This window comes from Barbus barbus (assembly GCF_936440315.1).
Source record: "Barbus barbus genome assembly, chromosome: 12".
In the NCBI taxonomy this organism is placed as follows: Eukaryota; Metazoa; Chordata; class Actinopteri; order Cypriniformes; family Cyprinidae; genus Barbus; species Barbus barbus.
This window is the reverse complement of record NC_136740.1, coordinates 16525845-16542840: the sequence shown is the minus strand read 5'-3', so window position 1 is coordinate 16542840 and position 16996 is coordinate 16525845. Positions and strand designations below refer to the sequence as shown.

The following is a 16996-nucleotide window of genomic DNA, read 5'->3' as shown; positions in this document are numbered from 1 at the left end:
CCACGTGCCAAACCGAAATGACTGGCACAAATGTGCAAACTTTTTGGGTTGGATCCCGACACTGTTCCGCCACGATGACAGTGTTATGGCTAGATCTAAAGGCTGGATACATGTATCCTGTGGGTTTAGTATGGTGGCAGTCATTCCTGGAAAGTGAGGATCTGTCCTTGACTAAACCCTCAGCTGCAGGAACCTTGTACAGTATCACCCCACGCAATACAGAGAGTAAATCAGTGCAGTGCAGGAAATTTAACATTAGCTTTAAATGTTTTATTATATTATTTCAGTGTTATGTGTGGGTTACTCTTGTACCAAATATATGTGGTTCTGGTAACCAGTGTTTATTTGTTTGTTTGTTTTCTACCTTGGTACGTGGTCTAATTGCCATAATTTCTAATATTGTTGTCAGGTTGCTCATCCAGGTAACTGAAACTTCCTCAATTATATCACTCCTCATAACTGCTCTCATATTTCATACAAACACACCTGACATCATCTTATGATTTTGATTGTATTTAAAATGACCTCAGTGGACTTCACCAGTAATATTACTGCAATACTGTTGCTGTGTTCATCCTGTTGTGAGTCTGATTGTTTTGTATATTACAATGGACTTTTTTTCAATTATTATTATTTTTTTAATGGACATTATTTGAAAATAAACCTCAACAGGGTGATCGGGACCTCAATGTGTATTTCTGATGTGAACAATATTGTGCATCTTTCAGTGACCAAGAGGGTTTTCTTCCCACAGCGTTTTTGCACTGGTTCATTTAGACTCTGAATAGGTTTATTTTCCCTGCTCCCATACCAGTTTTGTCTATAAAAAGAGACATTTTAAAAAGCCATCTCTGGTAACAAGATTTTTTTCATCCCAGCATATTCTCTGTATTCAGCGGTTCTACCAGAAAACAAAATTGCAGGAATACTCTTTGAGATAAAATTGGTTTGGAGGGTAAACAAATACTTGCCTGAAAAGATGTAGGCAAATACAAAATAAAGAAAGCATGTGAGAGCAGCTTACGTAACAACCTATAATTGTGAGAATAATATTAAAAAGCACATTAAATTCAATACATCTACTCATTCCATGCTCCCTTTGCTCTGTCTTTACTCATTTTCTGCTGATTTACTTGCCTGGTGTGCAGGCCTCTTTCCTCTCCCTTAAGCCCCAATTTATCATTCTGTTTCTCTCTTCTCCGCTCCTCTGTTCTGTATCCCGTTGTTCCCCCAGGCCCCATGCTAGTCACACCCTGACACAAGAATCAAAGAGTTCTTCTAACCTCTTCTCTCCCTTTTCATCATTTTATCATTACATCTCTTCGTCAACCCGACATCTCCATGTACTTATGATGGCATTGTTCCCGAGGAAAATGACACTTTTGGTGAAAATCACAAACACATTAAATCACCAAAACATTCTGGGTCAACACAAGGCTCTGATGTTTTCAAAGAGCAAAGTCTGGGCCGTGGAAAGGTCACAGAGTGGGTTTCAGTTACTAGTATGTTGTCTTGTCCAGGTTGAGACTGGATACCTCACAACCCTGTGCCATACAGCAGCTTTGACAGCAATAACTGCTATTAAAATAACTATAAAGAAATGTAGATTTACCTGGTTTTCCAAACCCATGTAATGTTTTTTTTTTTCTTTTTTTCCAATGGAACACAAAAGGAGATATTTTGAAGAATCTAAATGTATCTTTTATTTTGGAACAACACGCGGGTGAGTAAACGGTGGCAGAATTTTCATTTCTGAGTGATCTATTCCTTTCAATCTTATTATCCAATTCACATATTCATTTGGCAAGTTGTGATTGGTCACATGAGGACCAATGGGGTTTGTCATCAATAACATCAAAGTGGTTTGAGATTACTGAGTTTCAGTGGTGGTATGATTATTAGGGGGAATCAGGAAATAAAAAAATAATGTTGCACAATCTCTGTCATGACATCTGTAGAATTTACTTTTTAGTAGTAAAATAGTTATTATTTTATATATTGTATATTTTTATTTTTATAATTTATTATATATTTGGGAATGGGATCTGGAAAGTTGGAGGACAGCCAGTGAGGATTTTGCCTAATGTCAGAAAACCTCCACATTCTACTGATTTCTTTTTGGAGCTTAACTATCGCTATCTCTACTATCAAAATATGTACTCTCATAGAGCTGTGTGAAAATTGATATATTTTCTTCTGTATTCCACCGAAACAGAAACAACATGAAAACTTGAGGGTGAGTAAATGATAATACAATTTTCATTTCTGGGCGAACTATCCTCGGAGCAGTGGCTGCCCACTGCTCCGAGTGTATGTTCACTACTGTGTGTACACTTGGATGGGTTAAATGCAGAGCACAAATTCCGAGTATGGGTCACCATACTTGGCCCCACACCACTTCCCTTTCCCCCTTAACAGCCAACCTGTTCATATCAATTTGCCTGATCTCTGATGTAGCTGTTACTGGAAAATGCTTATTTTTAATTTTTTTGTTTTTTAATGAAATCTCCCAGAGCAAGCCCTTATCAGTACTGCCATTTCTTGAAAACAGGCTTTAACTGATGGTATTTGACCCATTTCTCCTGAAGGATACTATGACTATTCCCTAACTTTCCCTGATTTGCACTGGATGGCATTACAGTAAAGCAATGCTTGTGCATTAGCAATGTCTGTGTGGACTTTGAAGTGCAACGAGTCACTTCTAGTGTTACGAGATGAGCAGTTTAATACATTGCTGTGCTGTCATGACCCAAGAATAACACAAAGTTACAGTAATGACACAGCTGAATTTATCACACCGTATCCTCTCTATCCAACACAAAAGCTCCACCCTCCTGTCTTCTCTCTACTCTTCTTTCATCACTTGCCCTATTCCATTTCCCAAGCCTCTCTCCTCTTATCGGGTTCGATAACGCACTCTCTCTCTCTCTTGTGCACCCCACTCTTGCTCTGAGAAAAGTGAAGCAGCTGTTTTGCTCCAGCTATACCAGGAATGCCTGTTTGAAACCCAGTGTGAACTGAGAGACTATTATTATTAAAGGGACACACAAATGAATGATCTAAACCAGTGAAAGAGTTAAAACTGCACTACATCCTTGTCAATCATAAAATAAACTGTATTTTCAACATTTACAGTATGTTATATATATGTTTACCAAAATGTTTTGTACAAGAGTAAGTTAACTTGCAGATTTAGAGGTCATACCAATAAGCCTTATTGGATGAATTTAGTGCCTTCAAAAATAAATCGAAATACTGTTATTCAATGCATCACCCTTTAATAATTAGCCAATAACCTGTAAAAATATCTTGTCTCTTGGCCGTACGTGTTCACTCCAGCAGCAATTTACTCATTTGGGAAGGGAGAGGAGAGGAGAGGAGAGGGGAGGGGCGCACGGTCACCTTTTGTGCAAATATATCAGCCAAGTCACTGCCATCCGCATCAGATTTCTTGCGCCAAGAAGGACGGGGGAGCGCACTGCACTACTGCGAGTGAGCGCGACAGCAGAGCAGAAGGTGAAGGAGCTGTACCGAGACGAGAAGCTGCAAAGAAACACAACGACGCGACGCGAAACAAAGACGCCAAGTTGAGACGCAACTATGGAGAGAGCGATGTTGGGACGGTTCGGGATTTGCTGCACATTGCTTGCTGTAGCGCTGCAAGGTAAGTAGTAATGATAATGCTTTAAAAAATAGCATATTGTACTAAATAATTAAAAGCCTAAGTTTATGTTGTTTTCCTACTTTGTGAGTATAAATGTAAATTGCATGTTTGAACGTGGAGTAAATTAAGAATAGGTTACGTTTCTGTTGGTTCTTGGAACAACCTGTTACCTTGGAACCTATATGGAGGATAAAAGAGCGCAAGTGTCGAAAGCAACTTTGGGGACTTACACGAGACGTTGCGCAGAAGACATTTTAAAACACTTACTTAAAATAAACAGGGTTTTTTTGTTTTTGTTTTTTGTGGCTGTTGGCGTCTTTGAGGGTTTCATGTTTAAGTCAGGGAATGGTTCAAGGGTTAACAAGCCGGACTGGTCTTGGTCTTTGAGGAGGGGAGGGACGCTCCTGCTCCGCTGCAGGACAGACGCGCGTACTTTCATCTGAGTTCAAGTGTGCGGCTGCGACATTCTAAATTCATATCACGTAGGCTAAATGGTCTCATATGTATTACTATATTTTTTTATTCTAAATCGATACGAAATGGCGTACAATAAATGTCAAAATTCTAGTTAAATCATTATCTGAGGTTTACAATTGGGTTCACAATATAATTAAATCTATAGCATTGAACTATTTTTGGATTTATAAATATTCATTACCCCCCAAAATTAAAAACATATACATTTCTTGTGTAGATATAAAACTACCCTGTACAGAATTATGTACTGTTTGGATACCATGATCTTATGTAGCCTGCAATATGCAAGATTTTCAACAAGCACAGTCCAATCAAGTTGTAGTAATAGTCCTACATCAATTTCCCGCAAAATGTTTTTAAGTATCTGTAGCCTATTTTATTCATTAAGAAATTAATACAGAAAATAATATCTGTTGTTAATATTCTGTGAGAATATGTGAACCTGCTCTAAGCTATCAAGTCTATAACTGCTGCACCCTGCGGTTCAGTTGGTAGCAGTTTTTTTCTTCTTTGAAGTGTTTGGCTTCTATGACCAATGATTTTTCAGCATGGAGGAACTGTGGCCCCGCCTCTAACTCCGCCCATTCTCTGACTGACCTCTTTACCACCTTTCTCACGTATTATCACTTTAAAAATGAAGTAAATGCAAATTATCACATGTTTGAATTGGGATAAGTTTTTCATTTTGAAACCAAATTTACATTTTATGTCTGGCGATTTGACTTAAGTCAATATTGAAAGTCTGCATGTTTTCCACTTAAACATGACTGACTTTGAGTGAAAACACTCATATAAAGAAGCACTCTCCAAAAAATAACCCTCCCAGGCAGACATTCTTCCCCATCCCAGAGGTACTTGTGTTTTATCTTTCGATCTGCTCTTAAGGCTCTCTCGCTCCCCTCCCCTACTGTGTATCTGGCTCTTCCAGCATTCTCACCTTCTTTCAATACTGCGGCTGTCTGCAGTCTTTTTTTACCTACCTATCTTATCCCTCAGCGCCCTGCCTTTCTTCCATTGTTTGAGGCTCTTCTCGTGTCCAGTATGAAAATACGTGTAGAGCAACAGACAGATAAAGTGTTTCTTCTGATGAGCTCACTCAAGGCTCCAGGGTGCTGCGTTTGGGTTTAATACACTGATCTGTGATGCTGCTGTTGCTCTGAAAGCAGGTCCTCTGAGATCTTCTATTCTGTAGCTGTTGTTCCCCTCTCTCTTTAACTCGAACGTCATTAAGAATTTACTCATTTTTGCATGCGCTTTAACTGGGCCGATCAGGGGATCCTCAGTTTAATGCCAAACTATCCGATGGCCAGATTGCTCTGGCAGTTTCTAGTATCATACTACATGATCCGTGACTCCTCAAACTCAGCAAGGTTGAAAACTGCTGCACTTACACAAGCTCCAAAGCTTCTTTTCTTTGAGTGCGTCAACAGGAAAACCTCTTTTAACGACTTTATCCTCTTTCCGGGCATAAATTTCAATTGATCTCTAGCATTTAACTGCCAAATGACAGCTGCTGGAACTCTGCCCGTTCATTTCAATTTGTTGCCTACCTCTCCCAGAGGTACGCCAGTCACTGTTAGAGCTTTCATATAATTTGCCTTATAATGGAAGTCTCGCTGATTAGCATTTAAAATGGTTCCCGTCCAGCCTCATATTGGAGCCACCTGATTTTGTTACTGTAACCACAAGAACTGATACCAAAGCAATACCCTCCATCCCAGATGACATTTACACAATATCATTTGCGTTTTCAAGTCTCAGTTGCATATTCCTATGAGGTATCGGTGCAGCACCTCCGCGACTGTGCGCGTTTGATCGTGGTGGGATGTCAGAATGTGGCGGAAAAAATCATTGAGACAGCTTGTCAGCTGAGTTTAAGAAGCCTTGCAGAAACAACACTCTTCCCTTCTTTGTCTATTGCCCCTGCTCATTTCCTTGCTTAAATTTAGTCCTCAGCAGAACCTCCCCAACCGCAGAGGCATCAAACACAAGTGCGTACACACACACGTCACCCCCTGCAGTCGGCAGTAATTATTATGGAATTAGGAGGCTTCAAATTAAAACCCGCTCTTTGTGCTGGGCCAGCAGATAAAAGCCAAGGTGGCTTCTGCGAGCTCAAAGCTCCAATAGATATCCATCACGCACTCACCTGCGCGTGAATCTAGTCATGCACACCTGTGTGTGTGCAGCATAAGCCCACACGTTGTGTAACTGTGCAAACCCAAGGTGCTAATTTGGCCGGCGATGATGGTAGTGGTGGAAAGAGCTGGTAAAGTGTATGATTGGGCTCGCTTGCTGTGGGCCCCAGTGTCTTGTATCAGCTTTATGATTCATGCCCGTTAGGAGGGGGGAGTCACTGCTTGGAATGAGAAGCATTCAGCAGGGGACAGGTTACACCTCGCCCCCTGACACTTCAACCCCCCAGATTCTCTCTCTTTTTATCCCGTCTCTATTTCTCTGCCTCTCTTTCGTTCGGCACAGATGGACATGCTGGCTGCCAGTGAAAGCAAGTCACGCAACCACAACACACTGGTTTTAATCCAAGATCACAATATGGCACTTTGCTGCTAGACCATAAAGCATTTTTACATGGCGATCACATTTTAGTGGTTTGACAGACCCCTGATACTTTAACATGTGGCATTTTTTTTATTAGAGAAAATGCAATTGGGTTTTTCAGTTGCGTCTCTTTATTGCTGTTCACAAATCCTCTCCCGTGGCCTTATGGGATGGTAAAGTGTCCATTGGATGTGCACTTCTCAATCTCGCTGGAAGTAATAGGTAATTTGGATACTTTTTGTGTGTTATGTATACTGTTAATTTGGACATGTTACTCTTAACATACTGTATATAATATACTCTTAACAAACTGTATATAATAGAGAAGTATGCATATTCGTTACTTATAAGAAACTGATAGAATTACAGCTGAATGATTCGTTAAAGGCCTTGAATAATAATCAAAGAGCATTTGGGTTTGTTTTAATTGTTTGGAGATCCATCATGAAAGCTTGTTTTTGGATTGGCAGCAGCTCTTTTGGCAGCCGGTTTGAGGAAAGCTCGCTGCTCACTGCTCTGGCACAAAGCAGCAGCACCCACATGCTTACTCAGAAAGAAAGATACTAAGCAGTCTGTCTTTTCATCTTAATATCATCTAAGCCAGTTTCTCCTGATCTTTCTTTTTGTCTTGTGTATCTCCACAACCCAATCTAGGCACAAGCACCCTCTCATCGACACCAAATCATAAATGTGTTACTTTTTAAACTTTTATAATGTGTATAAGTTGAGTATAATTTAACATTGTTAAATGTTATTATGATAACATTAGGTTACAAAAGATTTCAGAAAGTCACTTTTTTAAACTAAAAACAATAAATTACTCTTTAAGGAGACACCTGAGCTTTGTTGTGCTTGACAAGTTTTAACAGTTCTGATGGCAGAAGATTTGGAGAATGGAGAAGATTTATCATTTATAGTCATTTTTATATTAAGTATTTTTTAAAGGTTTATTAATGCAAAATCAAAAGCTTTAGCATAAATATAGGCCTACCTGCTGTTGGAAGTATTAAAATAAAAAATTATAATAAAATAATATTCTGTCAGCATTTCCTCCCCTCACTTTCTTCTGCGGAACATAACATATTTTGAAAAATGTCTCCAGTGTTTTTTTCGCTATGCAATGATAGTCAATGAGATTCAAAGTTATTTTTGGACCCCACAGGCTTTCCTTAAATGGACAAAACCAGCTCTTCCAAATATCTTCTTTTGTGTTCTGCAGAAAAAAACTAAGCCGCGCTGTTTTGGAAAGACACGAGGATGGGTAAATGATGACAGAATTGTCAATTTTGGGTGAACTATGCATTTAAGTAAAATTTCAGGCAGGGTAAGTTTTCTGAAAGAAACAAATGATTGTTTTGGTCCAACTGAAATTGAACTTTTGAAGTACATGTAAACACATTGACTGATCTGAGCCACAGCAGTTCAGATGCTGTTGCAGATGTTGCACACAGACAAAAAACACACACACAGAGTTTTAATGCTGTGGATTAGCTCTGTCTGAATAGCTTCTGTGTTTTTTTAGTCTCTCTCTTTGTTTTCAGTAATGGCGATGCTGTTTGTGATCAGTGGGTGACCATTCATGTTTTGGGTGATTTACGGTTGGTATTATATGTGCTCCAGCATAGATAACTGAGAAGTTGACTGGGAAGACAGACAGTGTGTCTATAGATTCTGTGCTGGCAGGAAAGAATTTATTCATGCAAACCCACTGTGCTCTTTCACTCAGAATTTATAACCAGCACTACTGTAATTTTTTCAAAAAAGAAAGCAGTATCCCTATATCAGTCCTCCCCTCCGTCTGCACTCAAGCACCCCCCCCCCCCCCCCCCCCACCAATCCTCCCATCTTTCATGAAATCTGGGCCTGCCCAGTCCTTCAGCGTTCAAACACCCTTCCCACACTACAAAGTATCTGGGCAAGGCAGAAACAGAGATAGAGGAAGCCTGGTAGCCCGCTGCCCTTTGATTTCACCAAGCCTGCGGCTTCAAGGCTGTTATTAGTGGCGTACAGGAAACAGAGAATGTGGAAGATATTTTGTATGTGCGTTATGGCTGTTTTCTGTAAAGGATGTTGAAGTGGTCTGATACTAAAGTGGGGAGCAGAAGAATATTAGGCACAGTGAAAAGCTGCATCTGTGTGTTGTGCTATAGTGCTTTGAAGAATAGGCGCTTCGGAGGCTCTTTGGGGAGACAAGGTTAAGAGCGGCTGATCCATTTAACTGTGGAGATCGGCAGGGTGATTGGCCGACGCAAATCCTGAGGCCTCTCTCAGGCATTCCTAATGGATTCAGGGCTGATGGGTTTCCTTTTGGGGAAAATATTGCTTTTTAGCAAGGAACTTAGATCGTGCTACACTATCGTCCATCTTGTAGTAAATTGCCGCATCTCCCTTAGCTCTATTATACCCATATCGATTTGGAGATGGACATTAGTTGTTCTGAATTGATTTGTTTATCCTAACTGTGTTTGGGGATTTGGCTTACAAGAAATGCTTTATCTTGACGCACTTCTACAGCTCGTTTTCTGTCATAGGTGATCTGCTTTTGTGGTGTGATTAGCAGTGGGCAATAAAAAATGACTTAAAAATCCACATGTAAATGCATTTTTTTTTACAATATATTTTTCTATATTTTCACATATTTGCCTTAAAATATGTATGTATTAAAATTTTCAAATATAATATAAAATGTAAAAAATAATGTATTTTTAAAAATAAATAATAATAATTTTGAATTTTTTTCAAAATTCACTAAAAATTGAATTTTTTCTCACATATTTGCCTTAAAATATATTATGTTTTCATCTAAACAGCCATTCATTAGACTTTAAATATTGAAAATTTACATTTTGTAAAAAAAATGGACAAATCATAAGTAATCACACGTTATTTTGCTAAATGGGCCTTCTTATAGGCTGCAAACAAATTGTTGAATCAGAGCTGATTCACAGACATTAATCACACTTAATAATTCTGATGTCTTCTGAAGTTTGAATGAGAGTCTTAAGTCATGAGTTGTGAGAGAAGGAAAAGTTGTGAAACATTAGGAAACACAATGGCTAAGTATAACAACAAATTGTGATATATTTTATAATATACTGGTAAAAAACATCACAAATATGTAATCGACATTCAATGTATCGTCCAGCTCTAAGTATATCACAGGCTGCTTTCTTGCTTTTCTCATATCTCAGTTGGACCTCCACTGCAGCTGGTTTAAACTGTGCCAGCTTTACCTGATTTGCCTGAAAACACAGTCATGTTGAAACAGTGCTTGTTTAAGAGCTCTTCAAACATCCCTTTCCTCACACAGACTATGACCATTGTCTTCATAGTATCAGCTGGCAAACATTCCCTGGAGTACAGTCTACTGACGCAAGGGAGAGAAAAGCCTTTATAGCCCTCAGCTTACGGCTGTTTGGTTAGTCGAGCGCACCCCTGGGCTGAGCTATTCACTGTCCCGCACTCGAGAGACCCTTCAAGATGTGGTCTCGCTGGAGATTAAACACACACAAACACTATTTGTAATCCTGACCTTTTGTTTGCACTTGCTCTACCTGAAAAATATACACACAAATAGTTCAGTGCGAGAAACGTGAAAAAAGTGATTTTATTAAACAGGTTTGGTTCTTGTTCGATGTTCACTTTTGCATCACTGTTTAAATTTTGTTGGGGTGAATCATAGTTCAGTGGGTGAAACTAAATGTCCAGGTTGTGTGTGTGTCTGTGTGTTTGTTTCCGGCTGTGATTTATCATCAGCAATCTCCTTTTGCACAGCGTGTGCCTTTAACATGAAGGATGCTTTTTTTCCATTTTGCAGTTTTTTAATCTGGTTAATGGTTAGCCAAGCATTGTTAACCTCTTCAGTGAAAATGGTCACTGTTTGACAAGCTGCATTGCTGCTTTAACAATGCTTGACCCGTGAAGTACCGCAAGACCCTCTGCTGAATTTAAAATGATTAAATGAGTGCATTTGGACTTTGTTTGTAGCTGAGGTGCATTGAATTGCATGAATGAAAGATGCTGCAGAGGAGCAAGGTGGTTTCTGGCTATTCAAATGTGTAAAAGTACCACATTTATAATATTTGCACATTACGTGGCCAGAGGGATTGTGTGTTTGTGAGAGTCAGACAGACATTTGGAGAAGGTTTGAGTATTTGTGATTGGGGCTTCCCCGTTCACACGCTGAGATTGGGTGTCAGATCACATTTCATTTAGGAGACACGTTCAGGTGATTACCTGCGGGAGAAGAGTGTCTCTCGCTTTACCTAACCTCAACCCCCACAACCTGCTCTGTCTCTGTAACACACACTCTGCTGTCCCGTATGTTGTAAAACCTGTGTGAACATGACTTTGAATATGACCAGCACTAGAAGTTGTTATATAGCAAAGCGCTGAAGAGTCAAATGACTAACTTTTTGCTCTCACACATAAAAAAATCACTTACTTAAGCAGTATAGGTCTTTCTAGTGAAAATATGTAAACAAAATTAAAACAAGATATAAGATTGCATAAGATTGTGTGTGTGTGTGTGTGTGTGTATGTGTGTATATATATATACTGTATATATATGCTGATTTGGTGGTCAAATAACATTTCTTATTAATACCAGTGTTCAAAAGAACATCATTTATTTGAAATATTTAAATTTTAACATTTATAAATGTCTTTCCTTATAATGTATGTACTTAAAACAAGAAAAAAACTATTTGCAAATAGGGAATAGAATAAACTTAATTTAATGAAAATAATTTGACACGTCTTATGCAATCTAATGCAACTTTGCTTGTTTAATTTATCCGGTTTTAAAGATGTTTATATATCTTTAATGGAAAACATGACAAAAAATGATTTGGGGTTTGCTCTTTTTCTCTCTCCTTCCTCTGTATCGAAACCCTTCATCCCTGTAGATTAGCGAGCACTATGCTTTTGTTTGTGGTTAATGAGTGTCCCTGGCTGATAGCTAATCAGAAAGGTGGTTTGATGGACCCCAAGGAGCGCAGCGCCAACTCTAATTCTGTTGCCTTGCTGATTGACACTCAGCTTGATAATCATATTCAGGCCTGCGGGGCCCCGGCATTGGTTCCCCCTGCATAATCTCAACCAATCAGTGATTTCCCTGTACAGTACTAGCTTGACTGACAGCTAGCATGGCTACACTTCCTACTGAGTTTCAGGTTTCATACCTTGTCATTTGTTAAAGGTTGTAGCCATCCATTTGCTCTGAAATGAAATCTTATTAATGGCCAGCAATCAGACTTGGATGTAATTTTCGTTTAGCAGAGAACACAGATGAAGTTTGTAACGTTTACATTATGCTTCAACTCCGATAGGAAGGATATTTTTACCAGCGCTAGGATCTCAGAAGATCATAATCTACTGGTTTATTGAGTTTGAAGAACTCATGTAGCGCAAATGAAAATCTTATGTATTATCAAAGGAAATGGGCTTTGTGCGATCAAATTTAGCTTTCATGTGGGCTAGTAATTCTTTGTTTGCTGTCTATTCCTCACAGAGTCCAGAATCTCTTAAAAGACAATTATGCAGACAACGGTGGCATTTGGCTTACGATGGATTAGTTTAGTTCGTTAAAAACACAGAAGCTCATGAAATGGTTCTGCGCTAAGACACACAGGACTTTAACTCTTTAAGACAGACTTAATTAGACTGTTATTTTGGGAAGAGGTCGTCACGCTTTGGAAGATCTTTTGGAAGATCAGAATCTGTTGGGCATATGTTTGAGGTACCTTGGTGTTGTTGGTGTCTTTGGTCCTCCTGGTGTCCCGTATGGGGTGTGGAACGTCTGCTGACAGCGGCGGCTGTCACTCCCCACCTCGGCTGAACATTTTTGGGACAGCGGTCAGTCTAACCCCTCCATTCCTTGCCAAGTAACCATGGCGACGGGCACATGGAATTCCCTAGTCAATTAACAGTCGGAGTGGGAGTAGGACTGGGCGTGTGGGCGCATATTGACTGGTGTGGTGGGGAGGGCTGACGGAGCGAGAACAGAGGACACATGTTCATTAAAATCCTCCATCCTAGATCAGATGGTGGATCTGGAGATTTTTCCCTCCCTTCCTCCCTTTCTCTCTCCCAGTCTCTTTGAAATGCTTGTGTTGCTGGTTTGGGAGTGTGATACTGTACCTCAGTGGGCTGAAGTCAACTTTCTCACACTGCTCTGCCCTTTCCTTTGTCCTTCATTCATTCTCACTCGCTTTGTTAGCATTTCTCTTTTTCTTTTGGGGAAGCCTCTTTCCTTCTCTCTGTTTTTTCATCTTTATCCTCTTTTTAGCTGCTCAGTCACTATACTCTTTAGACAGTGACGTCATACAGTACAATTAGTGAATGTCATACATACAAGCCAGTTTAATTAGAACACAGAGAATAAAATCCAGTAGAAGTACAGCTCAAATACAGCTCATCATGCAGTTGTGCTCTGATAAAAAATTATAATTACTGTTCAGTTCAAGTTTGGGGTCAGTATTGTTTTTTTAAAGAAATATATATATTTTTTTTTTTATCAAGGACACATAAATCGATCAAAAGTGACAGCGAAGATATTTATAATGTTGCATTCTTTCAAGATTTCTCATTTAAATAATTTTCAAGATGGCGCTGCTATGTTTGGCATGCCGTCTTTCGCTTCTGTTGGTTTGGTCTCTTTTAAGCACTGTTTTAGCCTATCTTGGCTCGGATACACTTATTTATGATCGACAATCTCTTATCGAGATTAGAAACTTAGTCTTTGATCTGGACTATGCTGTTTCGAATGCTGCTTTGGATGTTTCTCGTGTATATCTCCCACCGTTACTGTCAGATATCCCTGATTACCTGCACCGCCAGCCTCTTGTTGTCTCACTGAGGAAACGCCGCAGACGCTGTGGTAAACGGAGTGGCCGTGCAGTCAGATTGAGAATTACACGGGAGTATCGTGGTGGTCGGAGCGTGTGGCACATCCAGGAGGTAACTTTTCGTTGGATTAGTCTGATTGTTCCCGAGACTATCCACATGCCTTTACAGATTTCCTGTTATCGGACATGACGTGAAGGTGTAAATGCTCAGTTTCTTCACTCACTAAATCGAGGATTAGAACCAGTCCACGATTTTCCGCTCTTCAGTACTGCTAAATGTTTGGTCACTGCTTAATAAGACTTTCATTTTGTGAGACTATTTTACATTACAGAATTTGACTGAAACTTGGTTAAAGGAGGGCGACTTGAGCCCATTCACTGAACTGGTCCCCTCGAATTGTACATTTCTTAGTACTTCTCAGCTGGTTGGTCGCGGAGGAGGTTTGGCTGCAATTTTTAAGGACTGTTTTCACGGCCGAATCATTCCAGCCGAGGTATACGGCAGTTTATAGCTACAAATGGTTCAACTTGAAGTGAATGACGATTCTGTACTCTGTGTTAATCTACAGACCTCCGAAATCAAATGGTATGTTTTTTAAATGAGTTTGCTGACTTTTTGGGCAGTGTAGTCACTAAATTTGAAAAAGTTTTATTACTGGGTGATTTTAATATCCATATTTGCTGCCCTAATAAGCCATTTCCCAGGGACTTCTGCAACCTTATTGACTCGTTAAAGTTTACACAGTGGGTACAATGATTCTGTACTTTGCTATGTAAGTTGCATAGTACAGAATCTGCCCTCATAAAAGTTTTAAATTACATTTTATTTGCCACAGATTCATAATTTTATTTGCCACAGATCTCAGCTCAGCCTTTGACTTGGTTAATCATAACATACTTATTTGTAGTTTAAAAAAACTGTATTGGCCTGCGAGGCACTACGTTAGAATGGTTCCGGTCCTTTTTAACGAACCGAAGGATTTCTGTACGTATTGGACAAAGCACTTCTTCCATTGCCTCTCTGTCTTGTGGTGTTCCTCAGGGCTCCATTTTGGCTCCGACTCTTTTTATGTTACATATACTGTATTACCTTTGGGGTTGATTTTCAAGAAATATGGCATCTCTTTCCATGTATATGCTGATGATATACAGTTGTATATTTCTTTTAAACCTAACGGAGTAAATACACTCGGAGATCTGTATGCATGTATCCTGTTAACTAAAAACATGGGTTACAGAAAATTTTCTGATGTTAAATGAAGGTAAAACTGAAGTAATTTTGTTTGGACCCAGTGATGCTTTTAATACTAGTAATTATAACCTTGGTCATTTGCATCGGTGGGTTACTCCTTGTGCAAAAAATGAAGGCTTTTGGTTTGGCTTTTGGACCTAAAGTTTGACAAACCGATAAATGGTGTAGTTAAGTCATGTTTTTTTCATCTTCGTCACCTGGCTAAAGTGAAATCGTTCTTATCAACAAAGAATTTTGAAAAAGTAATTCATGCATTTGTTATTACTCGCTTGGATTATTGTAATTATTTTTAATATGGGATTAATTGTTCATCTATGGAGCGGTTACAATTGGTCCAAAATGCAGCAGACAGGCTGCTGACTGGAACCTATTTTGATCTCTTTGCTGTGGTTGCCTATAAAATTGAGAGTTGAATTTAAAATACTAATTCTGGTTTTTAAATGACTAAATAATCTTGTGGTTGTTGCTATCCGTTCCTAGGTCCAGACTGAAACATTATGGTGATTGAGCTTTTGCTGTTTTTGAAGCAAAAGATAAAAGATATTTGAAAAAATATCTTTTTATTGTGCTGTGTTTTTGTACATTGTCTATATTTTGATTGCTGTTTTGTTTCAATTTCCTGTACAGCACTTTGGTCAACCTTTTGGTTGTTTTAAAATGTGCTTTATAATCAGAAATGTTACTTGAGCACCAAATCAGCATATTAGAATGATTTCTGAAGAATCGTGTGACACTGAAGACTAATGACTGCTAAAAACTCTGCTTTCCCTGTTGAAATAACCAGCATATGCTGGTTAGGTATGTTTTGAAGCATGGCTGCTGGTATGAGCTGGTTTAAGCTGGTCATGAGCTGGTTTAAGCTGGTCAAGTGCTGGCCATGTGCTGGTCCTAAATTGGTCCTGAGCAGAAGCTAGTTGCTTAGGACCAGCACAGGACCAGCTTAAACCAGCTCAAACCAAGCTCAAACCAGCAGCCATGTTTAAAAACATACCTAACCAGCATATGCAGTTTTTTTTTTCAACAGGGTTGCCATCACAGGAAAAAAAAGTACATTTTTAATAATACATTATACTACATACATACATAATACAACAGCAGTGATTTTAAGTTGTAGTATTACTGTTTTTACTGTATTTTTGATCAAACAAATGCAGCCTTGGTGAGCATGATAGACTTCTTTTCAAAAACATAAAAAAATTGTACCGACTCAAAATTTTGAATGGTGGTGTATTATTAGGCCTATTTATTTATTTTAATTTGGTTATGTAGGGTCCAGGACATCTAAATTCATATCTTCTCACTTTCTGTCTACATGTGGCCACACACACACGCACATCCACATCCACATGTTCTTGTACCTGTGCAGCAGTTAAAGGACAAGGCTACATTGTTAAGACATTCCTGGGACTGCTGGAATGCAGGTATTAATGCAGAGTGATTAGACACAGCGAGAGAATGAGCGCAGGGGGGGGGGGTTGACAGAAAGGAAAAACGAAGGACAGAGGGGCTGGATTGGGGAAAAATGAGGGAAGAATGGAGCGATGGAGTGGGACAGATTGAGGTACAGAAAGGGAACATATTGCAGAAGGAGATGGAAGAATTGTTTTGAAACAGAACTGAGGAGAGGTTTCTATGGCCACATTGATTTTCTACACAGTTAAATCAGCACTGCTCAGAGTGTATTTGGTCCCACTCCAAATAGTGTTAAAGTAACACTGAAGCAGAGTTAAAGTTAATGAGATAATTAAGTGATTAATTAAGTGCTGATTGAGCATCAGTGATGAACACCTGCTGTTAACAAGCAGAATCACAGAAGAAAAGAGAAACACAAGAACTACAACTGACTTCAGCCACAGCCTTAGATAAAAATCAACAGACATAAAAGAAGACATTAAATCTCTGAAGATCTCAGCAGAGGAGGATTAAACAACCCCACAAACAGCATCACCAGCTTCACTCATTACTGACCAGACTGACTTTATTTCTGTCAGATGACTACAGAAGCTCGTACTGAGAATTAACAGAGGTTCAGATGTTGATGTTTTATTGGTTAAAAAATGATGCCACCATCATGGATGTCAGTGTTTGCTGTAGTTGGACTCTTGACCCTTTTAGAACCTCTAAATAATTTGCTTCTAAGTAATTGCAATAGTGTTTTATTACAAACACTTGAACATTGCTGAATCAGAAGCTTGA

The 16996-nt window shown here is 39.1% G+C and overlaps 1 protein-coding gene across 1 annotated transcript in view; it reads left to right on the top strand.

The window, feature by feature from the left end:
- Nucleotides 1-2443: 2443 nt before the first annotated feature.
- LOC306878371 (basal cell adhesion molecule-like) overlaps nt 2444-16996 on the top strand; it is a 63800-nt gene continuing 49247 nt past the window's right edge. Inside the window, exon 1 of the mRNA XM_079430685.1 lies at nt 2444-3664. Within this exon, the coding sequence (XP_079286811.1) occupies nt 3601-3664 (64 nt within the window). The 5' untranslated portion in view covers nt 2444-3600. The remainder of the gene's footprint in view (nt 3665-16996) is intronic.